Source organism: Balaenoptera ricei, chromosome 3, assembly GCF_028023285.1.
Source record: "Balaenoptera ricei isolate mBalRic1 chromosome 3, mBalRic1.hap2, whole genome shotgun sequence".
Taxonomy (NCBI): Eukaryota; Metazoa; Chordata; class Mammalia; order Artiodactyla; family Balaenopteridae; genus Balaenoptera; species Balaenoptera ricei.
This window is the reverse complement of record NC_082641.1, coordinates 123,945,074-123,963,074: the sequence shown is the minus strand read 5'-3', so window position 1 is coordinate 123,963,074 and position 18,001 is coordinate 123,945,074. Positions and strand designations below refer to the sequence as shown.

General features: G+C 43.3%; 1 protein-coding gene across 7 annotated transcripts in view; it reads left to right on the top strand.

Annotated features, from left to right (window-relative positions):
• The window catches only part of PPP2R2B (protein phosphatase 2 regulatory subunit Bbeta), a 686,797-nt gene that overhangs the window by 627,810 nt on the left and 40,986 nt on the right, over nucleotides 1–18,001 (top strand). For all 7 annotated transcript variants that reach the window (XM_059917415.1, XM_059917410.1, XM_059917413.1 and 4 more), the window contains one exon: nucleotides 9,676–9,840. In XM_059917415.1, coding sequence (XP_059773398.1) covers nucleotides 9,676–9,840 — 165 coding nt within the window. The remainder of the gene's footprint in view (nucleotides 1–9,675; nucleotides 9,841–18,001) is intronic.

Below are 18,001 nucleotides of genomic sequence, written 5' to 3'. Positions count from 1 at the left end.
TTGCTAAGTAAATGATCAGTAAACAGTGACCACCACAAAAGGAAACTAGAAAAGTTGAGTGTTAGAAAGGTGGATTCTGTTCTGCTGAATTCATTATCTGGGTCATCTTCTCAATTCTAGACACCTCCTTTGGTTCTGCAGTTTGATGTTCTTTGCAAGATGCTACTCATTATACCCTAGTTACCAGATATCTGCAGGGTCTCTGAGGTCCAGCCCTTGTGTTTAGCACCATATCAGAGGGAGGCATTCCTAGCCTTATGGCACCTGGTCTTGAATCCTCTTCCTTCCATCTGTAGCCAGTCTGTCCCTGTTTTGTGTAACAGGTTCTGGCTTAAAGTGGTCAAACTTTGGCCTTAATGGGTTAACTACATCAGGACAATAATAAATAATTTCTAGATTAGTGATTTTCTAGGGCAAGAGGCAGCCCTAACTTTTCAATAAAAGAAAATTGCTGGAAAAGGATGTTTCTTAATTATGAAAACTATGGTATACCTAGGATCCTTTGAACTCTGTTCTCAGAACTAAGAATGAGTTGACCTGGGCTCCTACCTAGTCCAATATGGGGCCTATTAAATAAATCCACATCGAGTAAAAAGTAAATATACAGTCCTCAATTACTATATACTGAGCACCTAGTTTGTGCCAGGCCCTGCGATAAGCCATGGGGAGATAAGAGTGAAAAGAAACAAATTTTCTGCTTTCAGGATGACATTCACAAAATAATCACACTAATGAGTGTATTATTACAAACTGAAATAAGTCCTGTGAAGAAAGGGCATATGGTTTTGTGAATGCATTTTTAAAAACCTGATGTAGACTAGGGCATAAAAGAAGGCTTTCCTGAGGACTGATTGTTAAGTTGAGATTTGTAAGAGGAAGAGTATGAGCTAACTTGGCAAAGAAGTGCGAAAAGATCAGTTCACCATGTACAAAGGTCCTGTGGCAGGAGGGAGCATGGTATGTTGGAGGAACTCAAGAAGGCCTGAGAGTGAAGTAAAGCATGGTGTGAGCAAGCTAGAAAGATGAGCGCAGACACACCTTGCATAAATCCAGTCTCTAGGCATGAGACAGGGGATTTCTCTGGGAGAAAACAACTGGATTCCAGGGGTACTTGATCTCTGACTTGGTCTTTATCAGCCCTCTGCATCAGCTTCACTTGTCAACCGAGCTGAGGCCCTTTTGGATTTGATTCCCTATCAGGGTACCGTAACCACAACGCTTGGCTTCTAGCTCTGTCACTCCTTAGTACCATGGACAGCAGTCTTCCTTTTAATCCAATAGGATTCTGCCGGGCAAGCTTTGAGGGACGCTGTGGGGCTCGTACAAATTTCTCTCCCTTGTTGCTGCTGTGGCTTTCATCCACAACTGTATATATCAATCTTAGCCTGGCATTTAGTGTAATAGGAGAACATTCCTTCCAATGACACGTCCAGCACATTGGCCTGTGTGTGCCATTGCGGCCCCCTCCTTGCCATATTAAATGCAGCCTTTGGTGGGTTGTCTCAGGCCTGTTGCCTTGCTTGTGTGGTTACTGTCCCTCTGTATCTGACACCAGACCTAACGCTTTTGGGGCCTGGGGATTTCTCCTCTCATAGAGCAAGCCCTTTGAGCCTCATGTTATCAGGGGAAAGGGCAAGAATGCAACTCTGCAGACTTCTTTCGGACTTCTTGAACGTCCTTGGGGTGGTATCACTAAGTAGTTGGGAAGGCAGACTCTGGAGTCAGATTCACTGGATTTGAACCCAGCTCCATCTCCTAAAATCTGTGTGACCTTGACAAGTTGCTTAACATTTCTCTGGCCCTCAGTTTCCTCATCAGTTAATGGGGATAATAATACCACCTATCTTAGGAGGTTGTTGTGAGGTTTAAATGAGGTTGTCTTGTAAAGTATTTAGCCAAGTGCCTGCACAAAGAGAAGGCTCTATAAATAGTGGCTTTTATTATTTGAGGCGTATCCCCAGCCCCCTGTTCTTCTTACCTTGTTGCTTGGATCCCATTCTCTCCTAAGAAAACCACAGGCTAAATGAGCCACACTATACAGGCCTGGCATCTTGGCCTATTGACCTACTGTGAGTTTTCTGCATCTTAAAAAAAAAAAACCTTGCCTAAAGAAGGCTGCTAAGTCATAAGAATGAAGTAAAGTAAAACCCAGAAACATTTTTTAATTTAATTTTTTAAACTAATTTTTATTGGAGTACAGTTGATTTACAATGTTGTGTTAGTTTCTGCTGTACAACAAAGTGAATCAGTTATACATATACATATATCCACTCTTTTTTAGACTCCCATATAGGTCATTACAGAGTACTGAGTAGAGTTCCCCGTAGATAACTAATAAGAACCCATAAACATTTATTGAGCACTTACTATGTGCACTGGAGATGCCAAGATGAATAAAACTCCATCCCTGATATCATGGTCCATGTAATCTGGAGGGAATGTGAGTTCAACCAGAGAAGCAAAACCAGTAGAAGAGGGTGTGTGTGGGGGGGGCGGGGAGAGAGTGAGAGAAAGAGAGAGAGAGACAGATTGACATATTACCATGAATTAGCCTTGTAATTGTGTGACTGGCCAAGCAAATCCAAAGTCTGTAAGGCCAGCAGTCAGGCACGGAAAAATCATAAGCAAGCTAGAATACCACAGGCGTAGGCATCAGAGGCTACATCCACAAATGGCCATCAAGAAGGAAGATTTAGAGAGAAGGGAGAGAAACTGTAGTCTCAGCATCCATTTGGAGTCTCTTCCTCAAGGAAGACCTAAGCTTTTGTTTAAATGCCTTCCAACTGATCAATTCAGGCCCACCCAGGATAATCTCCCTTATGATTAAATTAAAGCAACTGGTTAGGGCCTTTAACCATGTCTGCAGAATCCCTCACAGCAACACCTAGATTACTGTTTGACTGAATAACTGGGAAAACTTGTGCATATGTGCAAAGTGGCTGCTTTCTCTCTTTTGTCCTTCAACTCACCTGAGAGAATAAACCTTGTTAACCTACCACAACCAGAAACATTTTAGAAATGTTTAGCCTAACCAAGTTAACATATCACAAAGCTACCAAAGTGAGTATGTGGACAGAGGGAGACAGACGTGTAACCATACTAAGGAAGATGAGACTAACAGTTTTGGGGAGCCTCTATGAAGTAGCAGGTATATTACATCATCTCCTGTAGTTTTCTTCCTCTCTTTGTTGATAAATTAACAAGTTCAAAGGCATTTGAGATTAGGTAACTGGTCACAGGATTGGGAATTAAAATCTAGATCTGTCTCACTCTATACTCCAGTAAGATGTACTCTATCACACTATCTTAAATTACTCAAATAATAATAATACACGTTAAGTGTATTCATAGAGGTGCCTTCAAGGTGCTGTGGATACACAGGTAGAAAGAATCATGAAAGAAGGGCTAGAACACTTCATACAGAAAGTAACACTTGGGTTGGCCTTTGAAGGAAATATTGAGTATTTTCTAATGGAGAAATGTCAAGCTTTGTGTCACATGAATAGGAAAGAGGCTGTGGTTATGGGACTTTCACATACCACCCCCCCCAACCCTGTCATAAAGGACGTCTTATCCCAGTGTCTTTTGAGCTCAACACATACATAAAAGCAGTACCTAATAGGGCACCATGTGTCTCTTTGTCAATCCTCTCATATTGAGTCTAGCGATTGGCAAAACCCTTTATGAATATTTGCACACTGGCTTTTTTTAAGCTCTTAAGAGAGGAATATCCCTTGGAGTCCTCTTTGCAGATTTCCAGTGTGTTATCATCAAGCAACATGTCCATTCAGCTGACAAGATCTGGATGCTTTGTAAGCACTACTTTATATCCAAAGATTAAATTGAGACTTTGGAAAGGAAATAAAGACTTCAAAGAAACTCATGTCCCCTAAAATGGAATCCAACTCTAATATGCTCAGTTTTCAAGGCCATGATAAGGCTATTCTCCACCTTGGCAGACTTTAAGAACTATCTGAAAAGCTTCAACTGCTTTTGCACATGGGTATCTTACCCAGGTAAACTTAGATTCCACTCTCCAGCTCTCCCTGCAGACAGGCCTCCTGCTGGACTCTGCTGTCATTGGTTGGCTTAGATAAAAAGAAAGGGGAAAAAAAAAAAACCTTGTCAGTATCAGCAAAATTAGCAGTGATAAAGACAGAAGCATATGAGGACACCTTCAAAAGCCCACAAACCTAATGCATATAAAATCTATCTTTGGAAAAATACATGGTTTCTTTGAAAGTTGGGATTATTCAGTCCACTGTAAAGCCCTTTAATAAATAGCTTTTTCTCCATTATCTTATTTGATCATCAAAATTTCTCAGAGACTGACAGAGTTAATGGAATGATACCCATCCAAAGGCAAAGAAACTGAAACCCAGAGAGATAAAATGACTTTCCCATGTTCTCCGAGCAAAAGAGAGTTGGAATCAAAACTGAATCCCCATCTTTTGACCCCATTTTGTTACAGTATTTATTACAGTATTATCTTCAGTTTTACCCAGAGGTGAGGTTCCTGGTCTCTCAACTCTCTCAGAGATGGTTCTAAGCCAAGGAAACTACTTTTTTTTAACTGTTTGTTTTCTTGGTTTAATAATATGTATTCATTATAGAGACTATAAAATGACCTATAATCTCACCACCTAATTTTGTGTATATACAACGAATTTACATCGCAATTTTAACTTAATGCTAGCTAACTCAACAATAAGGGCTCAGAAAAATAAGTTAATAAGGAAATAAAAGAAAAGGGAAAATTTTTTTATTCCTTGATTTATTCAGGAAGCTTCCTCCTGTTCAGTCTGGGGCCACACACACACACACACACACACGTGTGCACATACACACCCCACCCACTCACACATATGCACTTTCTTTCTCACTTCCCTGCTTTGTCTGTTTAGCAGTTATTACTACCTAATATACTATATATTCTATTTATTTATCTTGTTTAGTGACCATGTTCCCTACTAGAATATAGTCTCCACAGATCAGGGGGATTTTTAGTCTGCTTTGGTCACTGCTATATCCCCTGTACCTAGAAAAACCCTGGTAGATTCTTTGTGAATGTTTATGAAATACATGAAGGAACAAATGAATGAGTGGACCCAAGCTAGGGTTACTGAAGGATAACTTAATGCCAGCCTTAGAATCTAATCCCCCTGTAAGATATAACTATGTTTCCTTCCATTCTGTTCTCTCTCTCTCTCTCTCATTCTTTTTACATGGCTATGATTAAACTGTATATATTTTGTATCTAACTTACCTCACCTAAAATTATACATGTATATAATAAGCATAGAAAATATCTTGTCTTTTTCCATCTTAAAATACTACAACTTCATTAAAAGAAAATGTGGACATGAAAACTCATAATTGAAGAGAAAAAAAATTCATAGACCCACCCCATTGGAATTATCACTAACATTTGGTACTTTTGCCTTTTAGGTCATCAGTTTCAGAGTGTAAGTTTTAAATGACATTATGATCACACTATAGATAGAATTTTTCATACAAGTTTTTTAACAGACTTGGCATTTCATTGCATAAACGATTAAATGAGATTGATCAGAATTTACTGAATCGTTTCCCTATTTCTGTATATTTAGGCTGTTGTCAATTTTTTTCTTTTATAATATCACAATAGACATTTTTTTATAAAAAGCTTTTCCAAATTTGGGTTTAAGGAAATGACTTTTGAATGGTCCCTATGCTACCCTTTAGCATCCTGCCATAATCCCCTTCATTCCCTCACCCCACTGTTGATGTAATTTATGGCTCTGGCTTCTTATTTGTTTGAAGCTCATCCCTTAAGGGGTGACCTCCCAGTGTCTTCAATTATTATTTTAAATGATGCCTTAGGCTATTGCCTGGCACAGCAGTGCCCTCACCTTCCCGCCTTCGGCCTTCCAAACATGGAGCTCAGCTGCCAAACTGGCTGTGCCCCCTCCCGTCTTCAGCACTGCTTCCAAAGTCCCAGCAGAGAGGCAGATTAACCCCTTTTGTTAGCAGAGGTAATTTGCCTGGGCTCCGCATTAATAAGGAATGCCATAAGCGGTTGGGGTCAGAATGAACAGATCTGTCAAGCCCCAGGGTTAATTTAATAGCAATCTGTTGGCTGTCTGCCTTTTATATTAGCCGTGAATCCAGTGCTCTGTTTTGCTTTTGCCGTTTAGTTCATTGGGACAACAGGGAAATAATTTGGATAGAGAGCTCTAAAAGATAAGAGAGAGAAAATTGACTGTCAACATGCATCATTCCATTTCCAAGATAATACAGGGAGCCCCGCACTGCTCCTCTCCTTTCTCCTTCCCTCCCAACATGAAGGGCACAACCACGTATGCTGGAGGCGTGTATCTCCCTTTAGAACAGTGTAAGGGAAAAGGCTGGGTTTCTAGGTGATGCAGGTGTGAAATATGCTCTCTTGTCATCCCCATAAGCCATTGAATTTTTGGAAACTAGACTCCTTCTCCCAAATGTTTTTAGAACTCAGAAAATCCTCCGCAGTTAACAATTCAAGAAATCCCTTCTCACGTTTCTGTCTCAACTTACGGTTCCAAAAAAAAAAAAGAAATTCATCACATCAGAGAACACAAAAATCCTAGGTCCGATGCTGTGTCCAAATTCTGGTTCTGAAAAATGTAGCCCCCAGAGTGGTCGGTGAATTGAGAGAGCACAGGTTCAAAGCAGAATCCCTGTTGGATTAGCCAGGGGAGTTTCAAGAGAGCCAGAATTACATCACTTGGAAAGGCTGGCTCTGTGAGGGCCATTCATCAGGGGAGGAGAGTGGAGTGTGGTCAAGAACCCAGGCTCTAGAGTCGGACAAACTTGGGTTCAAATCCCAGCTCCACCCTCTATGGTCATATGACCTTGAGTAACTTAACATCAGTCACTATTTCCTCTGCCGGAAAATAGGCCTATTAATAATATTAACATCATAAGGGTGAGATGAAGGTCAGATGAGACAATGCATGGCACGTGATAAACATTAACTACTGCTTATTATTATCTTCCTTGTTTTCCTTATCATCACAGTTACAAAAAAGAGGATTGGAGTCATGCTTTCTCCCCTGAACCCCATAGAGTCAGACCCAGACAAGCCCTCTAGTCAAATGGGAGATGCTTGGGGATGAGGGATGGTGGGCAGGCTTAGAGGTCCAGGATGGATGGGAGGGAAGGAAGGAGGAAGGGTCCAGAGGCAGCAGCCCTAAGCAGACTCAGTTCTGATGCAGTTCTTGATGGTGGAGGTTGTTCCTGGTTTCATATGTATGTTTAAGCCCTTCATTTTCACACATTCTAACTTTTGGGCTTTATTTTTAGGTGAGAAAAAAATAACCGTAGATGTGGCACCTCCCCCTACCACACAGCCAAGATCCCTTCCAGTTAAGCTTGTTTTTAGAGCTATCCTGGTAGAGGTTGAGAAAGCTGACACCAGATTTTCTTGCCCTATTTTGGGAAAAGAGAAACATGCTCACTGGCACAGTAGGGTATGGAGGCTCTTTCTGGAGGGGGATACAATCTGACAGCAGCTGAACACTACCCTCTGCTTAACCCCACCCTGTATCGTGACCGCAAAGCCCAGGGCATGGGTCAGGGGATTGGGGAGGACATCAGAGCTGCAGCTTGGGGCCTCCTTCTGGGGGGCACTGGCTCCTGCTCCCCAGCAAGTGATACTAACTTAAGTAATATTTATAACTCTGGTAGCAGTTGAGTTGAAAGGTAGTGTTTTCACTACCTTTAGTGAAAAGGTAGTGGATCAAGGGAAGCCACATGCTCTGGAGACCCAAGAAATATTTGCATCTGGATTCGTGAGGGAAATTGTAGTAAAATGAAATGTTAGTTGTCTCAAGCTAATTTTAGGAAAAAAACCCAACAGGATTTATACGAGGTAATTGAAAGGGAAAGAGGGACAACCAAACATAAAGCCATTATTGCACCAGATGACGTGCCGGAGCATGGGTGATGTTTGATAATAGATGACTACTTTGTTAGTGCTAATGTGACTAAAAATATCAGTATAATTACTCGTACCTCATCTAAACTCTAAGGAGGAGATCATGCTACCAACTACACGAAAAGCATAGGAGACTTTTATCCATCCCAGTCTAATAGCAGCATCTGTATCAAGTTACTGCTTGTTGATTCAATGCAGTGTTTTCCAAAATGTGGTATATAAGCTCCTGGCACAGACATAAATATGTTCATTTTAATGGTTAAAAGCATTTATCTTAGGTACGGTATATTATTTAAAATGTAACTAGCTCATTAAATCCATGATTTTATGAATATTGGATTACAGCTTAGGCAAGGCTAAGTAAAGAAAAAAGTGAGTCGATTTAAGTTGATGTGGAGAAAAAAATGTTAAGTTAAAAAATGCTACCTAGTGATATACAGGTGGGGCGAAATCACAAATGTGACTCAAAAGTGAGAATCATTTTGGTTCACAGCATCCACATCACAAGGCCTGTTCCTTTGCAGGAAGTTGCTGGGTCCTTGGACAGCACTTCAGCCCCAGCGAGGTACCACCGTACCTGCACCCAGGTCCCCCGAGCTCTCAGTAGAGGTGGGAAGGGATCAGCCCAAACTCACTCCCACCGAAGACGTTTGTTTCCACTGGGTCATTGTCATAGATGAAAGGCCAAATGTTTCATTTCAGTACACAAGGATGTGGTCTTTAAAAATAGAGGTATAATAATTCTTGATCAGAAAGGAAAATACTGAGAAGGAAAAAACCCGATGATAAAACTAACGGTATATTCCATTGGAGGCTAAAACTGTCATGCCGTACAATTGGATGGCTTCTTTTTAATGCTTAAACTCCCACATAAGCTCTAAAGCGAATCACAGCTTACAGAGACTTGAGGTCCTGTATATCCTCAATAAGAGAAATTTTGTGTAATTACTAAAGAGTACAACTCTTGCACCTGGGATAAAATTCTAGTACTGCCACTCTTCAGCCATGTGACTTGGGGCAAGTTACTTACATACGCTGAGACTCTTGTTTCCCCCCTTGAAATAATGGGGGTAAGAAAGTGCTGATTATAGAGCTGTTATAAGGATTAAATGGAAGAAAGTACATGATATGCTTTGCACAGTGACTGACCTATAGTCAGTGCTCAATAAGTGGTAGCTGCTATTATTATTATTATCAACATATTATTTAAAAACATATTATTTAAAAACATCTAAGGGATTTCATGGAAGAGGATTTGCAGTCTGTCCTAGATATCATGTATCAGCCCAGGAGTTTAGATGAAGATTCAAATATATTGGATTATTTAGTTGGAATATATTGGATTATTTAGTTGGAATGGGGCTGGTTTCTTAACCACTGTTGTAAAATGAGAAATGAAAGCCTTTGCAGCTTGATACATTTTAGCATGATTGCATGAGCAGGTAACTTTGATGTGACGGGACATCTACACGTTATGAGGGATGAAATCCTGATAAGGAGCCAGGGAGACCTGAGTTCTAGTGCTGCCTATGGCCACTGAGTAACCCTGGGCCTCATCTGCCCGGGACCACTAATACCTGCCTATTTGCTCACAGAGTTATGATGAGGATCCCCCGTGTGTGCTCACTGCTAACATGGTACAGTAAAATAAGGCGGTGATGCTACAGTCACCCCCAAGTCTCCCCCTTCTCCTGGTCCCCTCCTTGACTCGTCTGTGCCAGATATCGTCGACATCAAGCCGGCCAACATGGAGGAGCTCACAGAGGTGATCACAGCGGCCGAGTTCCACCCCCATCACTGCAACACCTTCGTGTACAGCAGCAGCAAAGGGACAATCCGGCTGTGTGACATGCGGGCGTCGGCCCTGTGTGACAGGCACACCAAATGTGAGTAGCCAGCAGCCCAGGGCTTGTGGCAGGGATGGGCCACTGGCCCCTGACATGTGGGAGGAGAAGGGGGAGGGCCTGGAGGGGTTTGATCTCCTTTCCCACCTCAGACACACTGGGAGTAAAGAAACTACACGTGTTGGCCTGACCCGGGAGTCAGTTCCATGTTTGGTATTTTGATAAAGAGGAAACCTCACGTCCAATCCCACAAACATTGGCTTCCGGCTGTGGAATACAGAGATGAACAAGACATGAGCCCTGTCACGTAACATTGTGACATGATCTGAATTATGTTTTAAGATTCCTTTTGCTGCCCTGGGGAGAATGAACCTGCAGAGTAGAAGTGGGGGACCAGTTAGGGGATGGTTGCGATATCCAGGCAGGAGATGCAGGTGACCTGGACAAGGGCAGGGTGTGGAAATGGAGAGGAGCGGACGGGTTCTGGACAGATCTTGGCAGTAGAGTTAACTGGACTTGCTGGACAGTGTGGGAGGCTGCGAATATACAGGAATCAAGAATAGCAGCTGGGGGCACTAAGTTAGCACTGTATTGTGTATTTGGAAGTTCTTAAGAGAAGAGGTCTTAAAAGTTCTCATCATAAAAAAAAAAAATTGCAACTATGCATGGTGATGGGTGTTAACTAAACTCATTGTGGTGATTATTTTGCAATATATACATGTATCAAATCATTATGCTGTTCACCTAAAACTAATATAATGTTATATGTCAATTATACCTCAACTTTAAAAAAAAAATAGCAGCTGGGGGAAAGGGTTAGTGGCTTCTTGGAGAGAGTGAGGCTTTGGGAACCAGCACCCTAGAAGGCCCAGTGATCCTAGTGGGCACCAGGGCAGGGCTTCAGAGAGAAGGGATGGGATGAAGTCCACCAGGCTCACAGGCCCTGGGATCACGCTGGAGTTTTCAGGGCGTTGGCTGAGCAGAGCAGCTCCGAACTAGTCGGGGCTGAGTGCTTGGGGGCCAAAGGCTAAGACCGATGTAAGCGGGTGAAGCAAGGGTCAGCTGTGGTAGCCAGAATGGGCCTGGAGCTAGCAGGGAGGTTTTCTAGAAAACAAAACTCCCCAGAGTGAAGGTGCCTAGAGGGCAGTGGTCACCCATGTCCAGTGTCAGACTAAATACCGTGCAGCTGCCAGGATGTTCAGGAGCCGTGAGAGCTGTTTGTCTGGCCGGCATCTTCTGCTGGGTGCCACTCTGCCGCTGCAGCCTGGACAGCCGGGAGTGAAGACCTTTCTCTCCCACAGCCCCAGCTTTCGCTTTTAATTCCTATGGGACCTGAGCGATGTGATGGCTCTCTGTGTAGGTGTATGGCTAGGAGAGGTGTGAATATCTGGGTCACTTTGATCATTTCTGTCTGCTCATTCGCTGTGAGGAGTATTGCACAGGGGAGCTGGTACGTCTAGTGCGGTGGGATGTAGACTGTGTGGATTCCAGAGACATACAGACCCAGGTCAGAGGCAGGCTTCACCCCTTATTAGCCGTCTGACTTTGTCCAGCTTTCCTTTACCTTTCTGAGCCTCAGTTTTCTCATATGTAAAATGGGTAAGATAATAACATCCACCCCATGGGTGTGTCATGGGGATTAGATGAGATAACTGTTAAGAATTGTTAATGAGATGTTTCATACTAAGGGTGTTTTATGCTTCCAGAAGATTTCAATTCAGATGATCCACAATTTCCAGTACTCAATCGCCATTGTGTAGCTAGTAGCTACCTTATTGGACAGTGCTGATTTAAGATTTCCTTCATTGCAGAAGGTTCTCTTGAAGAGTACTGATCTATACTATTGGCTCCTTGAGGGTGTGGACTTACTTTGTTTTGTTCACTGCTGTTTCCCTAGCACCTGAAACAGTACCCAGCCCGTGATAGATGCTTTATTGATATTTACTGGTGTCTGTGCTGGTATTGATCTTTGAGCAGTACTTCCTTATAAGCCAAAAAGGGGGAAATGTTCAAGGCAGAAGGATCAGCATGTGCAAAGGTGCTGAGGCATGAACGATCATAACACTTTTGGAACTGCAGGGTGACTGATATGACTGGCATATAGGGAATGACTTGGAGAGGGAAGAGTTGAAGTTCAGGAGGAAGGCAGGAGACTGGTCATAATGACCATGATAATGTACTTGAATTTTCTCTCAAAGTCAGTCAGAACAGCCACTAGAGTAACCAGGGGACTGATTGGAATTATTTTTTGGAGAAGTTACTTAGACTGAAGGCAGAAGGATGGAGGTTGGGTTCTGTCTGGGAGAACGAAGAGTCAAGAAAAGAGGTTAGGAAGATTCTATAACGTATGCAAGCGTTTCTTAATGACGCACTATTGAATTGGGGGCGCACAATCCTTTCTTTGGGGGAGGCAGCTGTCCTATGCATTGTAGGATGTTTAGCAGCACCCCCAGCCTCTACACACTAGATGCAGGCAGCAAAGGCCAGTTATGACAACCAAAAATGTCTCCAGACATTCTGATGTATCCTGGGGTGAAAATTGCGCCCAGCTGAGAATCACAGATGTAGACTAAAATTCATGGGCAATCCTTCAGCGTGATCTTCTTGTATCTATGATGTATCCATTACTATTAAGCACTCTGAGGGGTACAGTGGAAAGGGTAAGACATCTCCTAACACTCAAGGAATTTCAAGTTTGGCTGGTGAGGCAAGATGTACCCAGGACACCCAAATGAGTGGTAGAGACGATTAGGAGTTGGGATATTTGGGGAAGGGGGGAGGGAGGGACATTGGAGGCAGACCCCACAGGGGAGGAAGAGGCTGAGTGGTAGTGTTGAAGCACAAGTAGGATTTGGTTAGGTAGGAAATAGAGAGAAGGGTGTTTGGGGTTGTACACACAAGAATGGGCAAAAGCCTGAAGTTAGGAAATGACATGAAACCTTTAAAGAGCCTTAGCAAGAAGTGTTGGGCTTGGGTAAAAGGGGAATATGGAGGAAAAGAGGTCAAATAGGGATGATGGTTTATATTAAGTCAGTCATTGAAGGTCAGAGTCAGAAGTTATGCCTTCATCCATTCATTCATTCATTCATTCATTGAATACCTGCTTTATACTCAGAGTCTGGCTCCTATGGTAGTCCGTCCTTCTTAAACTTTTCCACCAAGTACAGCACCCCCGGACCCAGGCTGTGAGCCTGCCTGCTGTGCAGGAAGGGCACCAAAAGGCAGTCCAGCCTCTCTGATGTGCTCTGGGTGGCCCGGCCTCTCAGCAGAGGCAAAACTGCACGTGCCTGCCAGAGGCCTGAGGCTCCAGGGGAGGTGCTGACCACAGTGGATTTTCTTTGAAGTCTTATTTTGTCATCTTAAAATTTCACATGGATTTTGTATTTTATTCCCATAAAATGACTACTTTCCATTTAATTTAAAGATTACATTTCTACCCATCCCCAAATTTCAAGGAAAATTGACATTTCCAAAAGATGCAGCATTTATCTACGGCTTCCTATACCACCTGGTGCACCCCCATATCGTCCTCCTTCCTGACCTCCAAGGATGCATACATGTGCCCCAGTTTGAGAAGCACAGCTCCCAGTATGTGGAGAGCAATTGGAGATCATTTGGCTGGAGAACAGAGCTATAGAATTTATGTTTTATGGAAGATTAACACAGTGGTGGTGGGAAGAAACATAGGAGAATTAGAAGGTTTTGCTTTAGTCTCAATACAATAGAAATTCATAACCTAGACAAGAATGGTAACACAGGGAATTCTACTCAGTACTCTGTAATGGCCTATGTGGGAAAAGAATCTTAAAAAGAGTGGATACATGTATATGTATAACAGACTCACTTTGCTGAACACCTGAAACTAACACAACATTGTAAATCAACTATACCCCAATAAAAATTAAAAAAAAAAAAAAAAGATGGTAGCTATGGAAATTGAAAGAAAGGAAAGGGAAAAAGAAACATTTTTCTTTCAAAATAACTGTGGGGATGTAAAGCAATATTAGAGATTGGTGTCCATCACATGTGGATATTGTTCAATATCCTTCGCCTCTAGACTGTAAACTCTCTGAGGACAAGAACTGAATCTGTTTTGCTCACATTGTATCACAAAGGACTGACACACAAACAGGTGCTCAGTAAATATTGATTCAATAAATAAATTTATGCCTGAGAGTTGACATAAATGGCATGTGAATTGTGGACTAATAAGAAGCCATACTGAAGGAGAGTGAACGGTTGAGGACCAGTCTGGGACATGCTGTGTGGGAGGTGACATAAGCTGTCTGACCAGGCTTGAAGGGCCACCAACCCAAAGTGGATGCCAGAGACGGCACGAGAAGCCCGGTGTGTTCACAGCCCAAAGTGGCAGACACCAGCCTGGGCTCTGGGGTCAGACAGACCCACAGGAGGGCTGGATAGTGAGGAGGAAGCTGATTGGGAGGCTTGGTGAACTCTGAACTCAAGATGGAAAAAGGATAAGGCCTTAGGCATTTCTAGAACTAGAATTGTTTAGAGAAGAAGCTTTGGAATCAGAACTCAGCTCTGTCGCTCAGCAGCTGTGTGACCCCCAATCAAGTTTTGAATCCCTCTGAATCCCAAGTTCCTCCTTTGAACATAGAAATAATATAATAAAGACCGTCTCAGGGCTGTTGTTCCCAAGGAGTAACTGTCCGCAAGTGTATAAGAGCCTAACCCTCTGCCAGGCACACAGGAGACAGTGAACGGCAGCAGCAGTTACCACAGTTATGCCTCCTGAGTACCCCCCGGATCCAGACCTGCAGCTCTAAGAGGCCTGAACCTCCAACCTTTATTCCATGTCCACAAGCCCCACTAGTCATTTATTTAATTAGTACTTGTTGAGCACACACTATATGTCAGGTACTGTACCAGACTCTGGGGACACAATGGTGAGCAAAACCAGATCTGCTTTCTTCCCTCTTAGAGCTCAAGGTCTATACTAGTGAGGGTCTGCAGAGGAACAGAACCAATAGGAGATATATATATATCATATATATACACATATGCATATATATACACACACACACATATACACGTGTGTATGTATATATAAATGTGAAAGATTTGTTATAAGTATTCATAACAATTATGGTCGTGCAATCATGGAGGCTGACACGTCCCAGGACCTTCAGTGGGGCTTCAGGAGAGCCGATGAGGTAGTTTTAGTCCAAAGGCCAGCAGACTCTTGACCCAGGAAGAGCTGATGGTCCAGTTCAAGTGCGAAGGCAGGAAAAAAATGATGTCCCAGCTCGAAGGAGTCAGGCAGGAGAATTCCCTCTTGTTGGGAGGAGGGTCAGCCTTTTGTTCTATTCGGGCCTTCAACTGATTAGATAAGGCCCACCCACATTAGGGAGGACAATCTGCTTTACTCAGTCTGTTAATTTAAATGTTAAATTCATTCAAAAATACCCTCCTAAACCCCCAGGATAATGTCTGACGAAATATCTGGGCACCCCATGGTCCAGTCAAGTTGATGCATAAGATGAACTGTCACACTAAGGAGGAAAGACGCATTCATCAGAGAATCACAGATAGATAATGACACTGTGACTAATAAGTGGTGTGAAAAAGAGTCTTGTGGTGTTGTGAGGGGGTGTGACAAGGACCTTATACCACAAGGCAGTGACCACTGAGCTGCTACCTAAAGACTGAGATGTTCCCTGGGGAAAATATTGGGAAGGGTCATCGAGCCCACGCACCCAGGAACCCCCTGGGGGCTGCTTCTCCCTGCAGCCTTGGTCCCACACAGCCCTTGAGAAGTAGAGCCCAGGGGACAGTCCCTAAGGAGGCTGGGAGCTAGCTGGCCACCTGCAGACCCCTGCTGCAGCCCTGCCTCCCCACGCCCCATCCCGACACCAGCAGTGCTCTGAATTGCCAGCCGCCAGCCTCCTAATCTAATTAAGAAGTGAACGAAATTCATTTTCCTGACTCGTCCAAAGTGCCGACCTTCGTCAGTGTGCATCTCCCTTTGTTTGGCTGCTGCAGCGGCAGCGGCCCGAGCTCCCGCCAGCTGGGAAAACAAGTTCAATCTGACCCCGCACCTGACATTTCATATTGATTTTCTCCATCCTCCTCCAACACCAGCCTTCCGTCGACCACGGTTCAGCCCGGGTGTGCGAACGGAATGGAGACAGTTCATCAGAGTTCAAAATGAAAAGCAACATTGGCTTTCGGAGATGAGCTCTGAGAAGGAGGGTATTTAATAACCATCAATGTTTCATCAAAATGCCGAGGAGTTCCGTGTTATCAGAGCTGCATATATTAATTTCCATACGTCCCTTGCTCTGCATACTCAGCAGGGGTTGGAAAGGATGATTCTCTTCCTCATCTCTCAGTTTTTTTTCTATCGCTTCTGGTGGTAATGACAAGGGTTGTATCTGCAGTTTGAGATTCTAATGGCTGAAACAATAGGGTGTGGATGGCAGCAGCAGTGGCTGGCCTGAATCTTGCTGTTCCCTTTTAATGCGTGAGTACTGGGAGTTGAGTGAAGAAACTGGCCAGGTGTGATGAATGACAACCAAGGGAATGAGAGAGAAATTAAATCTAAACTCCTTTCCAAGACCCACAGGAATCTGGTCCCTGTAGTCTGGCCACACTGGTCTGCTTCCTGTGCCTTCAACACACCCAGCCCTTTGTGCCTCAGGCCCTTTGCACAGGCTCTTCCCCTACCTGGGATGCTCTCCCACCAGGCCCTCCCTTGTTTAGACTGCTCTCATTTTTTAGGTCTCTGGGAAAATATCACCTCCTCAAAGAGGACTTCTCTTTTCCACCCCCATCTGCACCCTGTTTCTACTGCATCACCCTATTTTATTTCTTTATGTATTTCTTAGTATTCAGCTATAGATGTTTGTTTTTCTTCCTCTGTCTCCCTGACTAGAATGTAATCTCCATAAGGGCAGGGACTTTATTTTACCAACCCCTGCATTACCAACCCAGCTACAAATGGGGCTTCACTGAACAACTGCGGTAGAAAAGCAGGCAGGTGGGAAAAGACAGATGAAAGAAGGTGTTTTCATTTACTAGAGTTGCTATAACAAAATACCATGAACTGAGTGGCTTAAAAAAACAAAATCTTACTGTCTCCCTGTTCTGGAGGCTAGAAGTCCTAGACCCAAGGTATCAACGGGGTTGGTTTCATCTGAAGGCTGTGAAGAAAGGATCTCTTCCAGGCCTCTCTCCTTCGCTTGCTGGTGACCATCTTCTCCCTGCGTCTTCACATCATCTGCTCTCTGCACCTGTCTGTGTCCAAAACTGCCCTTCTTATAAAGACACTCATCATATTGGATTAGGCTCCACCCTCATGACCTCATTTTTTAATTTAATTACCTCTTTAAAGACCCTACCCCCAAATATGGTTGCATTCTGAGGTACTGAGGATTAGGACTTCAACATAAGAATTTGGGGAGGGGGTACACAATTCAGCCCCTAATAGAAGACCTGAAAGTCATCCAGGGCACAGTCCCTGGAGCTCACAGCTCCAGGCGTGGGTCCCAGCCCCGCTCGTTGCAGGCAACCTGGGCAAGGCGCCAGTGCTGATCCTTTCCTCCAGGTGGTAAGGGGGAAAAGTGGTCATGGACCAGCTCTTAGCACAGCCCCTGACCTGTCGTGAGCACACAGTGTGTGCGGCTCTTATTGATCGTGGTGGGGGACAGAGGACAGAGGCAATAAAAACCTGTATGCGGAACCTCTGCACCTCCCTCGTGGGATCCATGTGTTTTATGGTGACGATGTCTGGATACTTTCCCATGGTGCCGAAACATACTTGCTCTCTGAACAAACAGGACTTAAACTGATTTTAGAGGCGATGAGGTGCTAGGAAGCCTGTTTCCTATTCAAACACCACTCACAAGCGGAGGGGGTCTTGAATAAGTAGAGTTTGTTCTTACAACGTGAAAGAAAAGCAGCAGGTTAGGAGTATGGGATTGCCAGATACATACCACTAGATATGAAGTAGATAAACAACAAGGACCTACTGTATAGTACAGGGAACTATATTCGATATCTTATAACAACCTATAATGGAAAAGAATCTGAAAATATATATATATATGTATATGTATGTACATATTTATATAACTGAATCACTTTGCTATACACCTGAAACTAACACAATCTTGTAAATCAATTATACTCCAATTAAAATAAATAAATAAAATTTTTTTTAAAAAATTTTAAGAAAAAA